The sequence below is a fragment of the Paramisgurnus dabryanus genome, chromosome 18, assembly GCF_030506205.2.
Source record: "Paramisgurnus dabryanus chromosome 18, PD_genome_1.1, whole genome shotgun sequence".
NCBI classification, from domain to species: domain Eukaryota; kingdom Metazoa; phylum Chordata; class Actinopteri; order Cypriniformes; family Cobitidae; genus Paramisgurnus; species Paramisgurnus dabryanus.
Genome location: NC_133354.1, coordinates 37,207,028 through 37,231,566, shown reverse-complemented (window position 1 = coordinate 37,231,566; position 24,539 = coordinate 37,207,028). Strand labels below are relative to the sequence as shown.

Here is a 24,539-nt window from a genome sequence, read left to right as displayed (position 1 = left end):
TAAGCATTTACCGATGTCATTGCGTTGCCACATTAGTCTTGATGTGTCTCTCGAATCGAGTCAGCACTCGCTTACGGCCACACTAGGGATGCTCATATCAGTTAATTTTCCCGACCGACAACCGTAGCTTCTAAACCGAACATTAACCGTTAACTGATAAGATTTTAATATGAAATTGTCATTGAGTAAAAATACAGTTGACGGTTGTCTGTGAACTAGTAAAAACAAAACATTTAATTTGAACGTGCAAACAGCAGCCACAGATCAACAACAGAACCAGGATTCATACATTATCAGATATTCACGCAACATACCTTGTTAAAAAGCACGCGATCGGTCCAGTGGATTAATATCCAAATGGCAGATTGTCTCCGTTTCATCTACCACAGTGGTAATTTCTAAAGCAGGACGCTTTTCAGAAAGTTTTGGTTTTGCGTCGTCTTTCTCCGTTTGTCCAAAAAGAGCTAGATGTTTATGGTTAGGGTCAGAGGCCATCAGCGAACGTCTGTCCGGATGTGCGCAGACGGACCGCGTCATCTTGCGCGGACACGCGCGCGTCTCCGTTCAGCTTCCAAACACGCATACAAATGATTTCTCATAAAATGATTACTTTATCAGACCGTCAGGGCAGCAATAATTTGTGTCATTTACAGGACATTCACAAATTAAAGATAGAAAAGTGGCGAAATGTCTGTCGCCTCATGGCGACACACACCATGTATTAATAAATATTTTTTATTTTAACTGATAATGTTAATCGGTCATAATTTCTTACCTTCGGTTAACGGTTAAACGGTCAATGTGAACATCCCTAGGCCACACCACCCTGAGCACGCCCGCTGTCGTCTGATCTCGGAAGCCAAGCATGGTTGGGCCTGGTTAGTACTTGGATGGGAGACCGCCTGGGAATACCAGGTGCTGTAAGCGTTTAAATAATTAATTATTTATTTATGTCATTTTTTCCCATGAATGCGTCCTTTCTGTAAGCGTTCTCCCATGGCATGGCATTGCCACATTAGTTTTGAAGTGTCTCTCGAATCGAGTCAGCACTCGCTTACGGCCACACCACCCTGAGCACGCCCGCTCTCGTCTGATCTCGGAAGCCAAGCAGGGTCGGGCCTGGTTAGTACTTGGATGGGAGACCGCCTGGGAATACCAGGTGCTGTAAGCGTTTAAATAATTAATTATTTATTTATGTCATTTTTTCCCATGAATGCGTCCTTTCTGTAAGCGTTCTCCCATGGTATGGCGTTGCCACATTAGTTTTGAAGTGTCTGTCTTGTGGTTACATTGTGTCTTAATGTGTGGCACAGCTCTTTCCTTTTTTCTGTCAGTGCCTTCAGAATGCCTTAAATTTGAGGAACCAGGCAATGGCACGTCTCAAACGGTACCAATCTGAGTAGTGTGAAATGAACTGTGAAGAAAAGTCATAAGTATCTGCACACACTACATTGACTGAGACATCCTTAACTTCTAGGTCATTGCCAGATATCTTAAGAGTGTTACTTGGCATTTTTGGCCATTCTGATTCTGGCTGTGTCAGAAAGGATGGACCCGTAAGCCATGCATTTGATTTGAGGAAAGCACCTACATTAAGTCCTCTTGAGGCAATGTCAGCTGGGTTGGAAGAAGAACTCACATACCTCCATTGTGACACATTTGAGAGCTCTCGGATTGCAGTTACCCTGTTGGCCACAAATGTACGGAACCGTGTGCTTTCATTATTGAGATACTTCAGGACTGAGGTACTGTCTGTCCAAAATACAGACTCGTGAAGAGTCAAGTCCAGTTCAGATTTCAGCATACTATCCATTCTAGCAGCCATTGTAGCTGCAGTGAGCTCAAGACGTGGCACAGTAACTGATTTTACTGGAGCAACCCTTGCTTTACCTATAACAAAGGCACAATGTTGTTCACTTCTGTGATTCTTCATGAGCAAGTATGACACAGTGCCATAACCCACCTCACTAGCATCTGCGAAATGATGCAGCTGTGCTGAAGTGACTTCACCAAAGTTGGGTGGCTTCATGCATCTTTTGACCTGAAAGTCATTTAAGTTCTGAAGACTAGCCAACCACAGGTCCCACTGATGTTTGAGAGTTTCTGGTATACTATCATCCCATTCATGTTTTGTTCTACAAAGCTCTTGCAGTATTTGTTTTGCAGGAAGAATGATTGGAGAAAGTATTCCAAGGGGGTCATAAATAGAGCTAACCATGGACAAGATACCTCTCCTTGTGAGAGGCTTTTCCTGTAAGGTTACTTTGAACTGCAAAGTATCTGTCTCTACACACCACTGAACCCCTAGGGCTCTTTCCAATGGTAATGTGTCCTTCTCCAGGTCCAAGTCCTTCACTGTTTTTGCTTTGCTCTCCTCACTTATGGATGCAAGCACATTGCGACTGTTGGACATCCATTTGGTCAGGTTAAATCCTCCTGATGCACATAAATCCTGTAATTCATGCACAAGAGCAATACCCTGCTGTTCAGTAGCCACAGATGTCAAACAGTCGTCCACGTAAAAATTCCTAAGAACTGTCTGAATTACCTCTGATCTGTGATGTGCACTGTTGTCTTTTGCACAGCTTTGCAGAGCGTAGATTGCACAACTTGGGGAGGATGTGGCACCAAATAAGTGAACAGTCATTCGGTATTCCTCTAATTCCTAAGCAGTGTCTCCTTTATGCCACCAAAGAAATCTCAACAGGTCTTTGTCTTTAGCAGGAACTCTTACCTGGTGAAACATCCCCTCCACATCTGCTGCAAGGGCTATTGGCTTATGTCTGAATCTCGTCAGCACACCAATGAGAGAATTATTCAAGTTGGGTCCTTGTAACAGTTGAGTGTTGAGCGATTTTCCTTGGTAGGTGCGCAGTCAAACACCACTCGAAGTTTGTGTTTTTGTGGGTGATACACACCATGGTGTGGGATGTACCAGACTCTGCCAAGGTTTCCTTTAATATCACTTGCAGGGATTTTTTCTGCATGACCTTTAATTAGCATGTCATCCATGAAACTACAGTAATCCTTGTGAAAAGTTGAACTTCTTTGAAATTTTCTTTTCAGACATTGAGCACGGAGAGAAGCAACAGCATAGTTGTTAGGAAATGCTACATCCTTTTTCCTTAATGGAAGGTCAATGCAGTAATGTCCATCAACAAGTTCTATGGACTGTGATACAGACTCCATAAACTGCCTATCCTCTATTGACATTTCCAAATTTTCAGCTTGCTTACACTCTGGAAAATCATAACTCATTTGCTGTTGAATTAAGTTCTCCAGGCTTACCACGGAAATCCTGTTTGCCATTACATGTGGCCATCCTGTGTCGCTGTTAGTTTGGATGTTCTCTCTATCCAACGGTCCATTCACAATCCAGCCCAGGATGGTCTTAACAGCATAAGGCCCATCTCCTCTGCTGTTGATGACTTTCCATGGCCCAAGAACCTTGGGTACATTCGTTCCTATTAGTAAGCCAATACCTGCATCAATCTGAAGAAGACACACCTCCTCAAGTTATTTCCATTTCTTAACATCCTTCTGTTTGGGAATGTTTTCCTTTTTAACTGGAATCTCCTTTTGTGAGAACACCTGAGGGAGCTCCACGAAATTGTTCTCATTCAGTCCGCATATTTCCAGTTCGGTGAAAACATTTGTACTAACCCAGCTAACAGAAAAAAGTTCTAAGAACGTTCCCTGAAAGTTTTTAACGTTCCCAAAAACGTTCTGCCAACGTTAAAAGTGTCCAGTTTTCTTGACGTTCTAAGAACGTTTTTGTGTTGTCTCAACGTTAGAGGAATGTTACATTTTACCATTTTTAAACGTTATGACAATGTCATGTTTTAATGTTCACAGTCACACAATGTTTAAAACAACAACTGTTTATTATATTGACTTCTTTGATTGTTATGTAAATGATAGAGAAACATTGCATTTTATTATATTTATTTTTTATATTTATATTATTTTATTATATTTATTATATATTATATATCTATTATATGTAAGTTTAGATGTTGATGTTTTGTTTCATTTTAAGTCACCATTATTGTGATTAGTGTTCGTTTTAGTTGGGCTCTTGAGCCTTGTCTTTTGCTTGCTAGTTTTTTCCCTGGTTGTGTTAACTTTTTGTTAATACACCACATTTGTTATGAACATGTTAAGTTAGTAGTGTAATTCTGGGGTGTGGTGGTTGGTACATAATGGTAAAAAATCATTCCTAATTAATTTACTAATCAAAAGTTTATTTTCTGTCAATAATGTAAATGAGAGCCAGCACTTTCCCAGCAGTTGGTCATTAAAGAGTTTTAGAAACTTTGGACAAAAAATATCCGCTATTTAATTGGGACGTACAAACATCAAGAATCAGACTATGAAAGCCAAAGCCCCAATGCAACAGCATGTTTTTCAAATCAATAGCGGTCATTTAGATGTAGAGGATAGTGAAGAACTAAAAGAAATAAAACATGAATTGTACAAACTAAGACAAACTGTTATGAAACAGGGAGAGTTTATGTCTTCTCCCAGAAAGTCTATGGTTGTTGAAAAACCTATTGATTTACTGCAACCATATTCACCAAAGACACCAGTGATACACTCGCCCAGTGGGGGTGATGTAAATGTTATGCATGGAGCATGTGGGGCCCCTGAGGGTGACACACTTGTTAGTCTCAGCCAAGAGAATGAGGAAGAGTTAGATAACCGCTCTGAAGCCAGTGAACAGATTGAACACGGCACACATTCTAAAGCAGCGAGTGTTTGTAGTCACGCTTCAGAAACATCAACAGAATTAAGACATAGCAAAGAACATAAAAGGATGGAAGGGATGAAAAGAGAAGTTAAACAACTAAAGAAAATAGTGTTAGAGCATGACCGTAATAAGCACAGCCTAATACATTCAAAAGAGCCTCTGATAGTCTCAATGCAAGGTGAAATGTACCTTGAGAGGTCAGGCACCAGATCAGGCATGAACTACCACCCACTTTCTGATCACGAGTCACAGGGCCAACTAAATGCAGAGAGACCAGACACAGGAAGCGAGCGGAAGCATCAAGTTTATCAGTGGGTAGCATCTCAATCACTGAAGAGCAAGTTATTAAACACAGAGCCAGCACCACTTCCAACGGCCACCTCACAACTTTTCGGAGAACCAGACCAAGATAAGGTAGATGGTACACAGTTTCCCATAGTGGTGCACAAAGGAACTAAAAAATATCAACCATGGACACATAGTGATCTCACTGCTATAATGAGTAAACTCCCACCGATCACTAGTGGTGGAGGGAGATGGTTAAATAAATTGATTACATTGAGTCATGGTGTAGTTCTGGCCGTGGGTGATATCAGATGTCTGTTAGGGCAAATTTTAAGTAAAGCTCAAGTACAGGATTTTGAAGAAAATGCCAATTTGACATTGACAGATAACGAAGCATTGTATAGTACGGTGAGTACAGACATCGGTAAGGCGCTTAGGGCCCAGTTTCCCACTCCACCAACAGTGTACCAAAACATTAAATTTAAAATTAAACCAGATGAGACAGGAGCGGCTTATTATTTCAGATGCAATGCTGAATGGGAACAATTAACAGAAGAAAATGGGTTAAATAACCCAGTCACCAGGGACATATTCAGGTCAGCTGTAATGGCAGGTGCACCAGCTGGAGTCAAACAAACCATGGAAAATAGTCCAGACATCCCGTCAGCTTCTAATGAACTATGGGAGAGACATTTGATATTTTACATAGAAAAGGCCTTAGATAAATCTAATAAAGAGTTGGCTGAGGTTGATAGATTGAAAAATGACCTACTTAAATTACAATTGGAGCAAGCAAAACAGGCCACTAACAAAAAGAAACAGATGACACAACAAGCCCAACCACCCACCACTTCAGGTCCCCCGAATGGGCAAAGACCCAACCAGTATCCAAACCAGTATGCCCCACCAGATCCATATATAGGCCCACCATATTCAGGGAATCCCTGGGAAGGGTATCAACAGTATAGAGGGGCTCCCAGAGGTAGGGGTAGCGTAAACAGGGGAGGATACGGCGGCTCTGGAGCTAGTATATGTTATGTGTGCGGACAGGAAGGTCATTGGGCCTGTAGATGCCCTCAAGTTGGGCCACAGCCCCAATATTCCGGTGTAAGGTATCCACTTAACGCACCAAATGCAAGGGGATGGGGTCCCAATAGAGGAGGTGGCGGGCGTGGAAATGGTGGTTTTGCCAGGGGACCACCAGCGCCACACAACTCATCATCACCTGATTTAATGGCGCCTGTGCACCCATCATGGGGTCATGGTGATGGTGCAGAGGAATGACGGGGCACACAGAGAACCACCATGAGGGGAATGGCTGAGCCCCTCATGGACATAGTGGTAAACGATACACCACTCCGCTCTAGTGGATACTGGAGCTACATACTCCACTGTAATAAGAGGCACCATACAGTCAAAAGATCTGAGTAATTAAACAGTGAGTGTGATGGGTTTCTCTGGTGAAATTGAAAAGTAACTAAACATTTACCAACAACAATTGCTAATCAATCTGTCACGCATTCATTTCTGTACTCCTCCAATGCACCCATTCCTTTACTGGGCAGAGACTTACTAATTAAATTAGGGGCCAGTATACTGTGTTCACCTGATGGTGTCATAGTTGGATTTCCAGATGGAAATACTATAAATTGTTCGTTGGGGTCAACAGAGACAGGAAATCAATGGATGTTGGTGGGGGGAAAGTATAAAGAGTTAGTTGACATTTATTGGGCAGAACTGGAGACAGATTGGGAAGATGAGATGTCCAGTAGCAGTGTAGTGACCCTTTACAACACATATAAGCCATGGATAAACGACATAGCTTTATTTCTACCACCTATAGATCCATTGCATTGTACTATGTTTTATGACAGATTTGATAACACAACCTATGAGGAACTTTTTCAGACCATTGAGGGAACCAAGTGGAGGTTGGTGGGTGATGGCATATTTGTGGGCCAACAGGGTGTGGCAGCCCCAATTGTCTTATCAGAAGAACAAAAAGAATGGTACAGAATGTCTGACACAGCTGCACCTCACATTTCACTGGCATTACATCCTAATCATGAAGCTAGAGAGTTAGGCAGCATGGTTAAAAAACTACTCACTGTAACCGATTGGCAGAATACAAATATAACTGGGGTGTTGCATTCACACAGTCATGATGTGTATTGGATCAAACAACAGACTGAGGATGTAGCCATCCTAAAACATGAGCAACTAGCCAGAAGTCATGGTAGGGAAAACACAGACGGTGAGGGAACGGAAAAAATGATTAAAAGCATGCCACGTGACCTATTGTCTCAGGGCCCAACTGATGTAGGCTTTTGTAACATCACTCCAGTTTCATTTAAATTGTCTACCACAGAACCAGTGTGGGTACCCCAATACAGAAATAAACCAGACGCAGAGGAGGGAGTGAGGCCAACAGTAGAGGGTTTATTGAGCAAACAAGTTTTAACTCCAACCAATTCTGAATGGAACACCCCAATTTTTCCTGTACCAAAACCCGGCTCAAACAAATATAGGTTAGTACATGATCTCAGAGCTATAAACACTTTGGTGGAGACAGGAACGCTGAATGTACCAAACCCATATGTGGCCCTGTCCAATTTGTCGCCTGCACATCAATGGTTCACATGCATTGACTTGGCTAATGCCTTTTTCTGCATACCCATTGCTGATGAATGTAAACCATGTTTTGCTTTCACCTACAGGGGGCGCCAATACACCTATAACCGTTTACCTATGGGGTTCATTTTGTCACCAGGCATTTTCAATCAGGTGTTGCAACAAGAATTGACCAAATGTGAGCTACCTGAAGGATGTGTATTGATTATGTATGTTGATGACCTGCTATTGGCAACCACGTCCATGGAAACGTGCATGGAAGCTACCAAATTGGTTTTGAAACAGCTATACATATCGGGTTTCAAGGTGAGCAGGGACAAGCTGCAAGTTTGCAGACCATGTGTAACCTTTATGGGCAGAATGGTAGCAGCGCAGGGTTCAACATTAACCCCACAACAGAGACAGAGCATCATTTCTCACCCAAGGCCAGAAACTGTTAAAGATATGTTATCATTTCTAGGCCTCACAGGTTTCAGCAGACAGTATATACCAACGTATGTGTCAGCTACTGCACCTTTAAGGGAGTTAGTGAGAGAGCAGGGCATGAAAAACCTGAAAGCAGAGTTACTGTGGACCCCAGAGGCAGAGCTGGCCTTCATTTCATTGAAAGCACAACTGTCACAGGCAGCCCATTTGAATTGTGCAGACTACGCCAAACCGTTCATCTTAGATGTATCTGAAACACAAAACAGTGCACACGGGGTGTTATACCAGAAGTCGCCAGGTGGTAGGAAGGTTTTGATGTACAGCAGTGTTTTATTGGACCCAATTGAACAGAGACAGCCAGCATGTGCACGCTACGCAGTAGGACTTGCGAAATTGATAACAAAAACATCACACATTGTCATGGGCCATGCATTAACAGTATTAACCACACACTCTGTAATGTCATTTGTAAATTCAACTGCTTTCACTTTCTCTCCCCTAAGGCAGCGGAAGTTGGCAAAGATTTTGGCAAGCCCCAACATTACGTATGTGCATGAGGGAGTTAATATGGCAGATCTAATCACTGAGGGTGAGCCACATGATTGCATACCATTGACTGAAAAAGCAAATAAATTGAGAGATGGTTTGTTCGCGGTACCACTGACAACTCCCCCACCGGTAATCACACTGTTTACAGATGGTTGTTGTTTCAGAGCAGCAGATGGCACATTGAAGGCAGGTTTTGCAGTTGTTGAACAGGTTGAAAATGATTTTGTGACAAGAGTAAGTGGCAAACTGGAGGGTTAACAGTCAGCACAGAGAGCAGAAATGATAGCTGTGATTAAAGCCTTGCACTACGCTGGTGAACAAAGGGTGACCATTTTTAGTGATTCTGCATATGTCATTGGTGCTGTACATGTTGAGCTGCCAGTTTGGCTGAGATGTGGGTTTTTGACAACAACAGGCCGGCCTATAACTCACGCTAGCGAGGCCAGAGACCTATTGCAGGCTCTGTTGCTGCCAGAAGAGGTGGCTGTGGTAAAATGCCAGGGTCATGCAAAAGCAAATTCAGTTATTGCTCGTGGTAACGATGCTGCTGACTGCGCTGCCAAAAATGCTGCCGGGTACACAGCCGCACAATTTCTTGTAACATCGGATAGAACAAAATCAGACATTTTACCGCGTTTCACTCGCGAATATCTAATAAAAGAGCAGGCTGCTTCTGCACCTAATGAGAAAAATACGTGGAGGGACCATGGTGCTGTCAGATCTGCTGACGGCCTATGGCAGGCCCCAGACGGTAGACCTGCCATGCCAATGTCACTTTGTGAATCATTGCTGAAACAAGTACACACACCTGGCCATGTGTCTGACAAGCAGATGCTCCGCGATCTGCAACATTGGTGGCATCCTTTTTTAACATCTATGGTAACAAACTACACCAGATCATGTGAGGTTTGCTGTGAACATAACATTAAGCCAACCGTTAAGCCGCAGAGAGGGTCATTTCCAATATCTACCGGGCCTGGTGATGAAATTGTGATTGACTTTACTGACATGGGATCGAAGGTGAGAGGCAAACAGTATGTCTTAGTCATTGTTGACTATTTTACTTCCTGGCCGGAGGCTTATCCGGTGGGGAGAGAGGATAGCACAGCTGTGATTAAATGTCTCATTAATCATTACATTCCTAACCATGGTTTCCCCAGACGTGTCAGATCTGACAATGGCAGTCATTTCAAAAATGAACATCTCAGACAGGTGGAGCAGGCCCTAGGTTTGACACACAGCTTTGGTGCGGTTTACCACCCACAAAGCCAGGGCAAAGTGGAAAGAATGAACCTGACATTGAAACTAAAATTGGCCAAGGTTTGCGCGTAAACAAAACTAACCTGGTTGGATGCATTACCAATTGCATTAATGTCAGGTTTACAGGTGCTTACAGGTCGTCAGTTTCCAGGTCCAAGGAATGCCCTGGTGCAGGATCCCATCCTGCCTCTAACACATGCCGCTTACTTTGACAAACTAACTGCTCTGATTAAACATTTTTCCTGCCAGGCTACCAACACTGCTGCTGATGCTAGTGACCAAACTGTAAGCACAGCTGACTGGGTGAGAGTCAAGGTGTTCAGGAGAAAGTGGAACGAGCCAAGGTGGTCCAAACCGCTGAGAGTCACCGCTAGGACGTCACATTGTGTAAAGCTGCAAGGGAAAGGCGACACCTGGTTCCATCTCTCTTCTTGTGTTCCATGTGATTCTCCCAGCAGGTCTCTCACGCAAACTGGTGTGGACCTGAGGACTCAGGTCCAAGAGAGGGAGAGTGTTGAAAGTGAATCAGCTGGAATACAGAGAGAACAAACAGGAAGTGAAACATCAGTGGTAACACTCGCACAACACCAACAACAATGTCAACAAACACTCTGTAAAATTGTGCATAAAAAAGGTGACATTTTTTCCAGCCCAGCAACAGAACCCGTAGCACACTGTGTGAGTGCAGATTGTGCCTATGGAGCAGGTATAGCCGTAGAATTCAAAGCGAAGTACGGTACACAAAAGGTTGTAAGACAGAACAAACACACAGGTGAATGTGCAGTTACCCACGAGGACGACGGCAGATTGATTTTTCATTTAATAACAAAACAAAATTGTACTGATTTACCAACATATGAGAATTTTACCCACAGCCTCAGACGTATGAGAGAGTGATGTGAGAAAGAAAACAAAACAAGTGTATCCACTCCCCGGCTGGGGTGTGGCTTGGATAAATTGGATTTCCACAAAGTGCTGGGAATCCTGACAGAAGTGTTCAGCAGACATGGGGACTTGTGACTTGGTGACTTGGACTCGAGTCGACTCGAGTCGCTATTTTTGTGACTTGTGACTTGACTTGACAAAAAATAAAATACTTGAGACTCGACTCGGACTTGGAAGTTAAAGACTCGGGACTTGACTTGACTTGAGACACGATGACTTGAATGACTTGAGTGTTAATCACATCATGTTTTTAGTTTAAATATAAAATATATAAATTATTTAAAAAAATAAAGTCGACCCAGCTGGAGCGCAGGCTGAGAATGGCGTTGTCATGACTGAATCACGACACTATCATTCGTCATGCCCTCTCGTACCTTACGCACACCACGCCCACTTAGATCAGATATCAACATGTCAGCCGGAGGGGTACGGAGGGTCACCAGACGGCAACCTCCAATTTTGGTCGTCATTTAAAGAGCCATTATGCCCAGTAAGTGCTTGTCAATTTGTTAATATCTGGTTAGTTGGTAGTTAGCCTATGTAATAATCAGTGTTGGGAGTAACGCATTACAAAATATAATATATTACAGTAATATATCAGTTTTTGCTGTAACGCAGTAATATAACGCATTACTAATAAAATTTTGGTAATATTTTACTCGTTACAGTCTTAGTAACGAGCGCGTTACAACAATGCATTTCAAAAATAGACGTGTTATTTTTTTTTTTTTTTGACCAATGCCCGTGACCAGCATCCACACAGGAAAAAGCTGCGGGTAAAATAATGGCTGCGTCCCAAACAGCATACTTCCATACTATATAGTAGGCGAAAAGCCCTACTTCTCGTACTCTTTGCCTACTATATAGTATGGAAGTAGGCGGTTTGGGACGCAGCGTATGTCTGTTTCCAGGTGCTGTATGCAGCATGTTCATTTTTACTTTAATTTTGTATTTGACGCGTTTCTTAAAGAGCCGAATCTGGGAAGTCCGCGGCTGTATAAGCATTGACTAAAGTGGTCGCAATCAGGTCCGGTAGCGCCGCACACGCAACATTCTGCGAATGAGAGCAAAAAGCAACAGAACGTTTCTATCGGTCTCCTGTGCTGCTTGAACCTCAGAAGTAAAGAGACTTTTAAAAATCTTGCCAGTAAAATCCATTTCACCACACCAGCAATGATAAGGTAAGCTAACGTTGCTATGGTTACAGTCCATATGCATAATAGATTGCTAGGCTATTCCTATGCTATCTACAGTTTTATTACAAACAGCAACCTAAACTACAACATAACATTAATGTAGACTTAAACATGGTTATTTTAATAGTATATTTAAACATCACTGTTTAAAGTTTTTACCAGCCTTTGTATGGGAGCCAACTGTATATGCAATGTTTGGCAAAAAGCAGTGTTCCTCTGTTTGTCTATGTTTTATATGCTAGTCTACATGTTATCCTTATATTGTACTGAAATTGAGCTGTTTTCCTTGAGGCCTGATCCTCCAATAGCACTTTTGATAAGTTGTGTCAACCCAATGCATGCCAGGTTTGTGCTGTGAATCTGAATTAAAAGTGAATTAAAGAATAGAAATGAAAAGAGGTTGCGTGTCTTGCCATGTTATTAGTCTATAGTTTGCATTACAGTGGGCTCTAGCTTTATTGTGTTTGGTATGTCTACCATAATTTACCAGACTTTTACCAGATCATTTGTCTATGTTTATGACTCTGACAGTCATTGTTACTGTTTTTTTGCCATAAGTCTTCACTGTGCCTATTCAAAGCTCGAGGGCCAACACATAACTTCTAGATTTATAAGCATCAATAAACTGCATTTTAACATTTTATAATGCCTAGTCATACTTCTGTTATTTTGATGAAAGTAACTAAAAGTAACGCAAAAGTAGTGTAACTCATTACAGTTCAGAGTCAGTAATATTGTAATGTAACTAATTACTTTCAAATGACAGTAATTTGTAATATATAATGTATTACACTTTGGAAGTAACTTGCCCAACACTGGTAATAATAGCTAATGTAGCCCTGTGTAACGTAGCATACTGTGTTGGGGACAAATGTGGGCAAAATAATTTTGATTTATTTTTTTAAATACTTATTTTTGAATACTTCTTTTTCAAGTTTGCCACCTGAACACACACACAGAGAAAAATTACTTGATTCTACAATGTTAGGGGCGGTTCACATGTTGCGTCTTTTGTGCGCTCAAGTTCGTTATTTCAAATTTAGGCGCGCGAATGGAAGAGGTGCGACGTGCTTGTTTTTTCTGGGCACATGTTTGAGAGAGAGAGAGAAAGAGAGAGAGAGAAAGAGAGAGAGAGAGAGAGAGAGAGAGAGAGAGAGAGAGAGAGAGAGAGAGAGAGAGAGAGAGAGGGGAGAAATGTAACAAAGTTTAATGTTGTACGTGAACTGTGTTTGAGAGAGAGGGAGGTGTTCAGAGAGGGGTCTGTTGGATGTTAAGCTGTTATTTGTTTTATTTGTTAAATAATTTATGAAGTTACAATTTTGTTTGATTCCAAGATGTATTTTACTGAACATGAGTATTTACAATGCAAATCCAAATTATTGTAATTTACTGATAGTTACTTACTGTATATCTTGTCACTTTATTAAGATCAGATTCTGCAGGTAAAATTACAATAATAAGGTGACTTGACTTGGACTTGACTTGACCTACTACAGGACTTGACTTGACTTGACTTGACATAGCCTGTGACTCGACTTGACTTGACTTGCCCACGAAAAAAAATACTTGGGACTTACTTGAGACTTGAAGGTTCAGACTTGAGACTTACTTGAGACTTGCACATGTGTGACTTGGTCCCATCTCTGGTGTTCAGGGACCTGAACATCACAATTACGGTTTATTCATTGTGAATGTCATCTAAGTTTTAGTTTTTACTATTATTATCGTGTTACTTCCTTTAATTTTGTATTTGTATTATCGTTTTACTTCTTTCACTATACTCCTACCTTTTATCAAGTATTAAGTTTAAGAGTGTTTTTTGAATTTAGCCAATAGGCCTAAGTGTATTTTTCCACAGAGATGAAGCTGTGTGGAAATTGGAAGGTTCTGTGGGCCCTAGGGGTTATAACTGCAATTATAATTATCATGATATTTGGCATAAATAGTGGAGGTAATCTGAAAAATGACAAAAGGTCCAAAACAACATCACAAGATCAGTGTTTAAAGAGATATGGGGGAATTGAATTAGATTACATAAAAAATTCAACAACGTCATACACCTTTGATTTATGCAGTGTGATAGACTGTGGAGGGAAGAATAGCTCATGGAGGGGATATGATATATACTTGTGTCTGGATATTATGACCACACTATGGTGTAGGGAGCGAGGCTATGATGACAGATCATGGTGCCCAAGATGGAGTAGTGTAGTGGCTTATACGGGAACATGGGATCTCCTAAAAAGGACGGGTACAGATGGGGAAATGTGGGAAAACTTAAAAATACAAAGAGATTACAGTCCAGTTCAAAATCCTGTTACCATGTCAATAGGAGAGTGGAGCAGGTTACCCCGGGGAGAGCTATGAGGTATGGGGGAAAGGAGGAGACCACTATGTGGTTGGTAATAGGTGCAGATGTGGATGGAACAGACCCTAAGGGTCTCATAAAAATAAACATTATAGACTCAGTAGAACCCAATACAATCGTGACCGCAGAACTGCCTGACCCGGTGGAAAAGAAACAAGTTAATGAAATCGTTGAAATAGATTATACCAAACTAAAACCAGAAGATATAATAGAGATGGCCACAGGCTATGGGGAAACCAATTTATGGCTGGAATGGATCATTTCCACAGCCAGAGAACAGAAACTAGAAGATTGTGTAGGATGTGGTAGAGGTAGACCGGTACTATATACAGAACCAGCTCCCCTATACCCGGAAGACCCGTGGGGTTATGAGTGCATGCTAGCATTAACTAAAGAGGCCTCTCCAAAAAACTGCACGACCTTATCCTCAGTTTTTCCACCAATAGGTAATAACTCGAGAGCGGGACCATTTAGGCCCAACATAGCCAATTACACCTGTTTTAATTTCACCAGGACCAACCCAAAAATTAATCTGGGAACCATTGACCCCGGGTGGTGTAATATCACCTACCAAGACAATGGGTCCATGATTGGAGGATGGGCCAGGTCAGGAATATATTATTATTGTGGGAGTCAAAGGTTAGTAACTAAAATCGAACAAGCATCTAAAGGAACATGTGCCATGGTAAGGTTGGGGGCACCAATAGTCTTAATAGGAGAAAAAGCTGTGAAGCTCCAATCACAACCCAATGCCATTACTGCCAGACGACATAGGCATGTTCTAGCTAAAAGAGCAGCAAAAAGAAATGTAGATTTGTCATTAAATAGTCCCACATACATTGATGCAATAAGTGTGCCCAGGGGTGTACCTGACAAATACAAATTAGCTGACCAGATAGCTGCCGGATTTGAAAATATCCCAATATTATCGGCCTTTTTTCCAGTTACCCCGAATAAAAACGTGGATAGGATCAATTATGTGCATTATAATGTTATGAGATTAGCGAACATGACCAGAGATGCGGTGGACGGCCTAGCAGAACAATTGGCACCCACTTCCCTTATGGCAGTTCAAAATAGAATGGCCCTAGACATGTTGTTGGCCGAAAAGAATGGTGTATGTCATTTATTTTCTGATTTTTGTTGTACGTACATTCCGAATAATACAGCACCGGACGGGTCAGTGACCAGGGCACTGGAAGGACTAAAAACTCTGTCCATAGAAATGCGAGAACACTCAGGTGTTGACAACCCCATATCTGACTGGCTGGATAAAGTATTGGGCAAATGGAAGGCAATAGTGACCTCAGTAGTAGTGTCCATTGATGTATTCGTGGCCATCCTGGTGACCTATGGATGTTGTTGTATTCCCTGTCTTAGATCCCTGTGTAACAGACTGATAGTGTCTGCAATAGAGAAAAAAGAGAATAGTCCACCCCCATATAGCATGCCCCTATTAGGCCTACAGAACCTGGATGAGGAGGAAGAAGAAAATGTGTGACCTCTTTCAGAGGTCAAGAGAGGGAATTGTGGGATTTTTATGTTGTTTTATTAATTAGTATGTTATGTTATAATTCATATGTGCCATTATGCTTTTTGTGCTGAGATATGTGAGAGATTGTCTGTGTGAGTGGAAAGGCTGTTTCAGTTGGAGGTAGGAACAAACCCCTTAAGAGAAAACACACAGAACAGATGGTTTCAATAAACAAGTTGCTCGCTTTATAACTATGTTATATTTAGAGAAAGTGAAAATTAGTATGTTTAACTAATGAATGCATTTAACCAATTCATGAACAATGGAGTATTGTTGTGTTGTTGAATAATTATGTTTTACATATTTACTGCCTACATTTCATGCTGATTGCTAAAAGTGTTAAAGTTACAAAGATGTCTAAATAAGGACTGTGGAAATTGATTTTGTTCCATTTTATATTTCTTTAATTAATCATTTTATTCTATAAACATTGTGTGTTTCATATATGCACTGAGCTATTATGTAGAAATGAGGTGTTTGTGTTTGAGAGTGGAAAGTTACCAGTTTTTTTGTGTGTGTAAGAAGCTGCAAGGAGGATTAGCGAGGAATTTACGTCTGGAAACTGTTAAGATAAGAGAGAGGCCTGAGGGAGAAAAGCAAACAGGGAACCATGTTATTAACCAATGCTTTAATATTCACAGGATACAATATGCAATGTATTTCTTACTTAATCAGTATTAATCATTGAATAATTGATGTAATAAATATAAGATGTTGTCTTTGATAAATGTTTATTAACCAATGAAATGAAGGTTGCATACAGAATAACCTAATGGGGGCAGGGCAGCTCAACCTTGAAGAACAGAATCTCCTGTGTGTGTGTGTGTGTGTGTGTGTGTGTGTGTGTGTGTGTGTGTGTGTGTGTGTGTGTGTGTGTGTGTGTGTGTGTGTGTGTGTGTGTGTGTGTGTGTGTGTGTGTGTGTGTGTGTGTTTTTTCTTTCCTAACAGATGGTTTTTAATAATGATTAAAGTGTTTCCTTAGAAGTAGTATTGCAGTAAAAGATTTAATATGTGTTTATCTATCTAAATAAGTTAATGTGTGCCTTATTCATATAACCAATTTTACGAATAATGAAATGATGTCATGATATTGAAATATGTTTTACATAATAATCACTTTCATCTTACAGCTTATGTTTTTTATAAATGAATGTTTTATTAATGATTTGTTTTTAAGAAAGCATTATAACATGCTATGTGAAGTGGAGGAGTACTAGAGAGGAACTGCAGGGCTCCCAGGGATGAGAGGAGAACAGTTTGTTTTTTCTTTGTCTATGTGTGTCCATCTTTGCCTACAGGCTGAAATTGGGTGTGGTAAGGGAGTCAGATTCACGAGAGACAGCAGCCTTTGTGGGTGGAGACTTTAAGAAGAACGACGATGTCATATACTCTTTAAATAAATGTTTTCCCAAATGCTGTGCATTCGTTGCTTGCCGCTTGTGGCCTTGAAACGATCCACCGCGCTGTTAAACTTTTTCATATCTGATCAATAAATATTTGAACTTAGATATTTGTATATTTTGCCTTTCCTCTAAAATTATGAACATGCAATGGACGCCTTAAAGTCCAACAATTTACAAAAAATTACATAAATAAATAAAAAAATTATTAAAAGCATACAGCACCTGGTATTCCCAGGCAGTCTCCCATCCAAGTACTAACCAGGCCCGACCCTGCTTGGCTTCCGAGATCAGACGAGAGCGGGCGTGCTCAGGGTGGTGTGGCCGTAAGCGAGTGCTGACTCGATTCGAGAGACACTTCAAGACTAATGTGGCAACGCAATGACATTGGTAAATACTTACAAAAAGGAAGTAATTATGGGAAAAAATTACATGAATAAATAAATTATTAATTAAATGCTTACAGCACCTGGTATTCCCAGGCGGTCTCCCATTCAAGTACTAACCAGGCCCGACCCTGCTTGGCTTCCGAGATCAGACGAGAGCGGGCGTGCTGAGGGTGGTGTGGCCGTAAACGAGTGCTGACTCGATTCGAGAGACACTTCAAGACTAATGTGGCAACGCAATGACATCGGTAAATACTTACAAAAAGGAAGTAATTATGGGAAAAATGACATGAATAAATAAATTATTAATTAAATGCTTACAGCACCTGGTATTCCCAGGCTGTCTCCCATTCAAGTACTAACCAGGCCCGACCCTGCTTGGCTTCCGAGATCAGACGAGAGCGGGCGTGCTCAGGGTGGTGTGGCCGTAAGCGAGTGCTGACTTGATTCGATAGACACTTCAAGACTTATGTGGCGACTTCCGGTTATGGCGGTGCTAGAGTGAGACGTGAGGTACGGAGCTCCCAACTAAGTTAACTTAAACAATCCGCCTTAAAGAATTCTAAATCGACGACAGTACTTGCTTTAAAATAATAATCCTGTTGCACTTAGAGCAATCCAATAAATATGCCTAATCCAAGGAAAGCGGACAATAAGAAAGAAGATACTCAAGATACGAGACCGTCATCTGACCCTCCACCATGGTTTCATGCAGAAATGGAGAAGGGATTTCTTAGAATTCAGGATTTATTCGATGGACGTCTCAGTAAAGTCACAGAATCTCTTGGAAAAATCAGTAGCGAAATAAAATCAATCAATCTGAGAATGGTGGAGGTAGAAACAAAACAGACTGAACTCGATGAAGCGGTAACGGGCCTTCACAAAGACGTCGCGGTTATCAAATCGGCGGTGGACGATGAAGTTAAACAGTTAAAAGACAAACTGGATGAGCTGGAAAACCAATCTCGCCGTCAGAATCTACGTCTTGTTGGTTTCCCTGAGGGAGTGGAATGTAGGAATCCGATTTTCTTAAGGAATGGCTACCCAAAATTCTTGGAAAAGAGGACGATACCTACGAAATTGAAAGAGCTCATCGCACTCTGCAAAGACGACCGGCGGAAAATGGTAGGCCACGGGCTATTTTGGTCCGTTTTCTTCGGTATGGAGATACACTTAAGATCCTCAATGCTGCCAGAGAAAAGGGAAAGCTTACATATGGCAACTCTACTATCATGATATTTCGTGATATGTCATCGACCCTCTTCAGAAAGCGCCAAGAATTTAGCGCACTTAAAAGACATCTACGCAGTAACGATGTCACTTATGCTATGCTCCACCCTGCGACACTGAGGATCCAGCTACCTGAGGGACAACGATCTTTTAATTCCAAAACCTCAGCGGAGACTTATCTTCGTCAACATCATCCACACCTGACTGTCCATTGAGACACTAACAAATGGCATAGCAAAGAATCCCGAGAATCCACATTAAACTTTGACCAAAATAATCACCCAAAAACTATGCAAAAATAACGGTACCAAACTAATAGGGGTGAGTTTTATTTTTATTTTTTTATGTTTGTTTGCTTTGTTGTTTTATTTCTTTCTTGAATGGACATCAACGATATAATTTTGTCAAGGGTAAACTATATATTTATAATTTGGTTTAAGACAAATGAGATTTTACTTAATATATTTTGGATTTTGACTAATGCTCAACCTTGACTGTAAAATTGTCTGCTAAAATGTGTGAACTTCGGGAGTGACACAAGGATTGTTCGATGTAAATATCTTTGCCTGAAAGTACGTAATAGCCTATATAAGTCATATATTTGAGGGGCTTGGTACCTGGGAGTTAGTTAGTTCGGTTGGACAAAGAAGAAGTCAAGTTTGACTGCATGTTGCGGTGCACAAACAGTCATCAGGGTTTAAAGTTTCACACTTCGTTTGGGGAAGTGGTGGGAGGGTTAGGGGAGGATAGACAGAACGCGTGTTTTAATTATTTGATTTTTGGGATGCTTAGAGATAACTCTATAAGTTACATCTGTATGCAAATACTCATTGTTAGTCAATGTCAAGTAGTCTGAAATATAAATATGTAACTTGGAATGTCAATGGGTTAAATCAAAGACTTAAAAGGAAAAAGGTAATTTTATATCTCAGAAAACATAATATTGGAATTGCTTTGCTGCAAGAAACGCATTTGACTGACCCTGAACATCAAAATCTTAAAAGACAGTGGCCTGGACAGGTGTTTTTTTCTTCATTTACATCACAATCTAGAGGAGTGGTAATACTTATTGACAAAAATATCCCCTTTCAAATGGAATCTATAGATAAAGACAAATCCGGTAGATATATTATCTTAAGAGGCACAATTGCTATGCAAAGAATTACTTTAGTAAATGTATACCGTCCCGAAATGGATGGAGTTGAATTTATCCACAATTTATTTTTTAAACTTGCCTCTCCTATCACAGAATTAATAATTGGAGGGGACTTTAATGTAGTTTTGGACCCAATACTAGACAGATCATCTTCCAAAGGGTTAGCGCTAAGTCAAGTTGCCAAGGCTTTAAAATACAAACTCTCGTGTTTTAATTTGATAGATATATGGAGATTTAAAAATACAACAAAAAAAGAATATTCCTTTTACTCACATAGACATAATAGTTATTCCAGAATTGACTATTTTTTTGTTCCGAAAGCGAAGGACTATTTGATTGAATTATGTGACTATCTACCAAGAATACTGTCAGATCATGCCCCTTTACTGATATCAGTGCAATATTCTCCGGAGTCGCCGAACTATAAGCTTTGGCGATTTAGCAACCATTTATTATTGAACAGTCCTGAATCGGTGAACTTTATAAATAATAATATAGACAACTTTATGATTACGAAAAGTAACTCAGCTTCTTCGGGTATAGTTTGGGAGGCTATGAAAGCATTCTTACGGGGCCAGATCATCAATTACTCTTCCAATAAGAAGAAACAATATCAGAAAAAACTGCAATTATTGGAAAAAGAAATATTAACAATGGAAAGACAACACTTTCAGACTAAAGATCCTCAATTATTTCAGCAACTACAAGCCAAAAAATTAGAATACAATATTATGACATCAAAAGAAGCAGAAAATGCACTTCTCAGATCAAGACAGAGATATTATGAACACGGGGATAAGATAGGAAAAGTTTTAGCGTGGCAGATAAGAAAAGAAGAAATTTGTAAATCTATAACTACCATAACTTCCCCGGACAAAAAAAATATTAAACACCCTAAATTAATTAACCAGGAATTCCTAAATTTCTACAAATTGCTGTATAAATCTCAAGGAGTAAATGAAGCTGACATCCAAAACTTTTTATGCAAATTGAATATCCCCGTTTTAAGTGATAATGACCGAAAGAACTTGAGAGAGAAATTTTGAAAGAAGAAATTCAATGTGCCGTTTTTGCCTTAGCTGGAGGTAAAACACCAGGTTTGGACGGGTTCTCTTTGGATTTTTATAAAACGTTTTTTTCAAAATTAGCTGATCCAATGCTTTCAATGTATTTGGAGGCAATTCATAAAAAAGAACTACCAGAAACGCTAAATCAGGCTTTAATTACAGTTTTGCTGAAACCTGGAAAAGATCCTAGTCTATGTGCTTCATTTCGCCCAATTTCATTGCTTAATTCCGATTATAAAATTTTTACTAAAATGATTGCGTTACGCTTAGAACGGATTTTGCCTAGTCTAATTCATATGGATCAAACTGGATTTATTAAAAATAGATCATCCTTTGATAATATAAGGAGGCTTATGAATATTATCTACTCTGCAAAACAAGTTGACTCTCCAGTGATCGCTCTTTCCTTAGATGCAGAAAAAGCCTTCGACCGAGTAGAATGGTCTTATTTGATAGCTATATTGCAAAAAATGAATTTCGGTCCTAAATTTATTGATATGATTTATATGCTGTATAAGAATCCATCGGCAACCATCCGTACTAACTCTGATTTATCTTCGCATTTTAATTTATCAAGGGGAACTAGACAGGGATGTCCCTTGTCCCCATTACTTTTTGCGTTAGCGGTGGAACCCCTAGCCATTGCAACACGAGCACAAGAAGAAATCTCTGGGTTAGAGATAGGAGGGTATGTACACAAAATATCACTGTACGCGGATGACATACTGCTATATCTTACTAACCCTGAATTATCTCTATCCAAATTATCTCAATTACTAGAAGATTTCAGAGAAATATCAGGCTACAAAATCAATATAAATAAAAGTGTTATGATGCCATTAAATTTGACTGCAGAGAAAATGCCTTTAAATAATATCCCTTTTTCATGGAATACAGAAAAGATAGTTTATTTAGGGCTTAATATTCCTTCGAAGTTGGAGGAAACATTTTCTTTGAATTACTCCCCACTACTTAAAAGGGCAATAAGAGACCTAGAAAGATGGAACTCATTGCCGATATCACTAATTGGCCGGATAAATTGTATAAAAATGAATGTTCTTCCTAAATTTTTATATTTATTTCAAACTCTCCCAATTCCCGTCTCACAAAAGTTTTTTAATAATCTTAATAGCTCGATTAGAAAATTTATTTGGAATAATAAAACTCCAAGGGTTAAACTCAAGACACTACACATGGCTTTTAAAAATGGTGGATTACAACTCCCGGATTTTTTGCTTTATTTCTGGGCAGCACAAATGAGAGCAGTATGGCTCTGGCAGATGAATAACACTGATCCACCTGCATGGATACAAATTGAAAAATATCATGCAGGAGTAATTCCCTTAGACAAGGCTTTATTCATTCCCCTGACTTATGTTATAAAAGAGATTAATAACCCATTCATAAAGCACACTTGTAAATTGGGATTTGAGATAAGGAAAAAATATAAATGGCTATTACCATTATATAATAACACTCCATTTCATAATAACCCAGGTCTTCCTGAGATACTAAGAGATGGATTAACACAATATTGGTATAAAAAGGGTATTCAAGTGTTTGGAGATTTGTATGAGGAAGAAATACTTATGACATTTGAACAATTGAGAACAAAGTTTTCTCTTCCTATAAAACATTTCTTTAAATATTTTCAGGTGAGACACTACATTACTACATTACAGGGAGGTGACTTGAGACCCCTTTCCTCCCTCTCATTAGACAATATTATAAAAGAGAAAAGAGGGTCCAAAGGTTTTGTGTCATATATGTATACCTATCTTATTGATCTGTATGGAGAGGATGTACTACCTTCTAGACCTGTACCTTTGAAAAAGATGTATGGGAACTCATTTGTAAAAATGCTTTAACATTTTCATATAATTGTAGACATAGATTGATACAATTTAATATTATACACAGGGTATACTATACACCAGAAAGACTACATAAGATAAGTGATTCATATTCGGAATGTTGTCCTAGATGTAAAATAGAAGTTGGTACATTATTGCACATGTTTTGGACTTGTTCAGAACTTGAAACCTATTGGAGAAATATAATACAAACAATTGACAAAATTGTTAATGTTAAACTTTCATTTGATCCGAGATTTGTAATATTGGGGGATGAATCTGTACTCCACCTTGATCAAAGGAAGAACTTACGTTTTGTTAAGATGGCTCTGATAGCAGCAAAGAAATGTATAGCTATTCAATGGAAATCAGAGAAACCACCAAGTCATACTGTTTGGCTCAAAGAATTGTCGTCTTATGTTCCTGTTGAGAAAATTATGTTTAATTTGAAAGGAAACTCATCAATGTTCGACAAGATTTGGGGCAAATTTGTTGAGTATATAAATAATTTGGATGGTACATTGATTGGGAATGCAGAGGTGATAATGTAACTGATTTACTGTAACACATTATTTGTATTATTTGATTTGATTTTTTTTTTTTTGCTCTTACTTTATATATTTATTTATTTTTTTCTTATGCATCTCAAAACTTTATTTTAATGTCCATAAGTGTTCTGTCTATTAGGGGGTTGTAAAGGGGTGGGAGGGGGGTTAGAATACTTTTTGTATACTGAATTGAAGCTGTAAGTAATTTTTTGTGAAGAAAAAAGTAAATAAACATATTGATAAAAAAAAAAGACTTATGTGGCAACGCCATGACATCAGTGAACGCTTACAGAAAGAACGCATTCATGGGAAAAAATGACATAAATAATTAATTAATTAAATGCTTACAGCACCTGGTATTCCCAGGCGGTCTCCCATCCAAGTACTAACCAGGCCCGACCCTGCTTGGCTTCCTAGATCAGACGAGAGCGGGCGTGCTCAAGGTGGTGTGGCCGTAAGCGAGTGCCGACTCGATTTGATAGACACTTCAAGACTTATGTGGCAACGCCATGACATCAGTGAACGCTTACAGAAAGAACGCATTCATGGGAAAAAAATGACATAAATAATTAATTAATTAAATGCTTACAGCACCAGGTATTCCCAGGCGGTCTCCCATCCAAGTACTAACCAGGCCCGACCCTGCTTGGCTTCCGAGATCAGACGAGAGCGGGCGTGCTCAAGGTGGTGTGGCCGTAAGCAAATGCTGACTCGATTCGAGAGACACTTCAAGACTAATGTCGCAACGCCATGCCATCAGCCTATGCTAACAGAAAGATGCATTTACAAAAAATTACATAAATAAATAATTAATTAATTAAAAGCTTACAGCACCTGGTATTCCCAGGCGGTCTCCCATTCAAGTACTAACCAGGCCCGACCCTGCTTGGCTTCCGAGATCAGACGAGAGCGGGCGTGCTCAGGGTGGTGTGGCCGTAAGCGAGTGCTGACTCGA

At 40.0% G+C, this 24,539-nt stretch overlaps 1 protein-coding gene, 4 non-coding genes and 4 pseudogenes across 5 annotated transcripts; 3 read left to right on the top strand and 6 right to left on the bottom strand.

Moving 5' to 3' along the window:
• Window positions 1–808: 808 nt before the first annotated feature.
• On the top strand, window positions 809–927 carry LOC135753161 (5S ribosomal RNA; annotated as a pseudogene).
• Window positions 928–1,052: 125 nt separating this feature from the next.
• LOC135753136 (5S ribosomal RNA) lies at window positions 1,053–1,171 on the top strand. The gene has a single exon (XR_010533467.1). It is a non-coding gene; the product is annotated as a 5S ribosomal RNA (ribosomal RNA).
• A 3,795-nt stretch (window positions 1,172–4,966) lies between these two features.
• On the top strand, window positions 4,967–6,319 carry LOC141281005 (uncharacterized). The gene has a single exon (XM_073812553.1). It carries the CDS (start codon window positions 4,967–4,969, stop codon window positions 6,317–6,319), a length of 1,353 nt encoding a protein of 450 aa, XP_073668654.1.
• An 11,238-nt stretch (window positions 6,320–17,557) lies between these two features.
• LOC135752990 (5S ribosomal RNA) lies at window positions 17,558–17,676 on the bottom strand. Its single transcript, XR_010533436.1, has one exon. It is a non-coding gene; the product is annotated as a 5S ribosomal RNA (ribosomal RNA).
• A 125-nt stretch (window positions 17,677–17,801) lies between these two features.
• LOC135753037 (5S ribosomal RNA) lies at window positions 17,802–17,920 on the bottom strand (annotated as a pseudogene).
• Window positions 17,921–18,044: 124 nt separating this feature from the next.
• Window positions 18,045–18,163, bottom strand: LOC135753061 (5S ribosomal RNA; annotated as a pseudogene).
• A 5,762-nt stretch (window positions 18,164–23,925) lies between these two features.
• On the bottom strand, window positions 23,926–24,044 carry LOC135753056 (5S ribosomal RNA; annotated as a pseudogene).
• Window positions 24,045–24,166: 122 nt separating this feature from the next.
• Window positions 24,167–24,285, bottom strand: LOC135753226 (5S ribosomal RNA). Its single transcript, XR_010533532.1, has one exon. It is a non-coding gene; the product is annotated as a 5S ribosomal RNA (ribosomal RNA).
• A 121-nt stretch (window positions 24,286–24,406) lies between these two features.
• On the bottom strand, window positions 24,407–24,525 carry LOC135753162 (5S ribosomal RNA). The gene has a single exon (XR_010533471.1). It is a non-coding gene; the product is annotated as a 5S ribosomal RNA (ribosomal RNA).
• Between the last annotated feature and the right edge of the window lie 14 nt (window positions 24,526–24,539).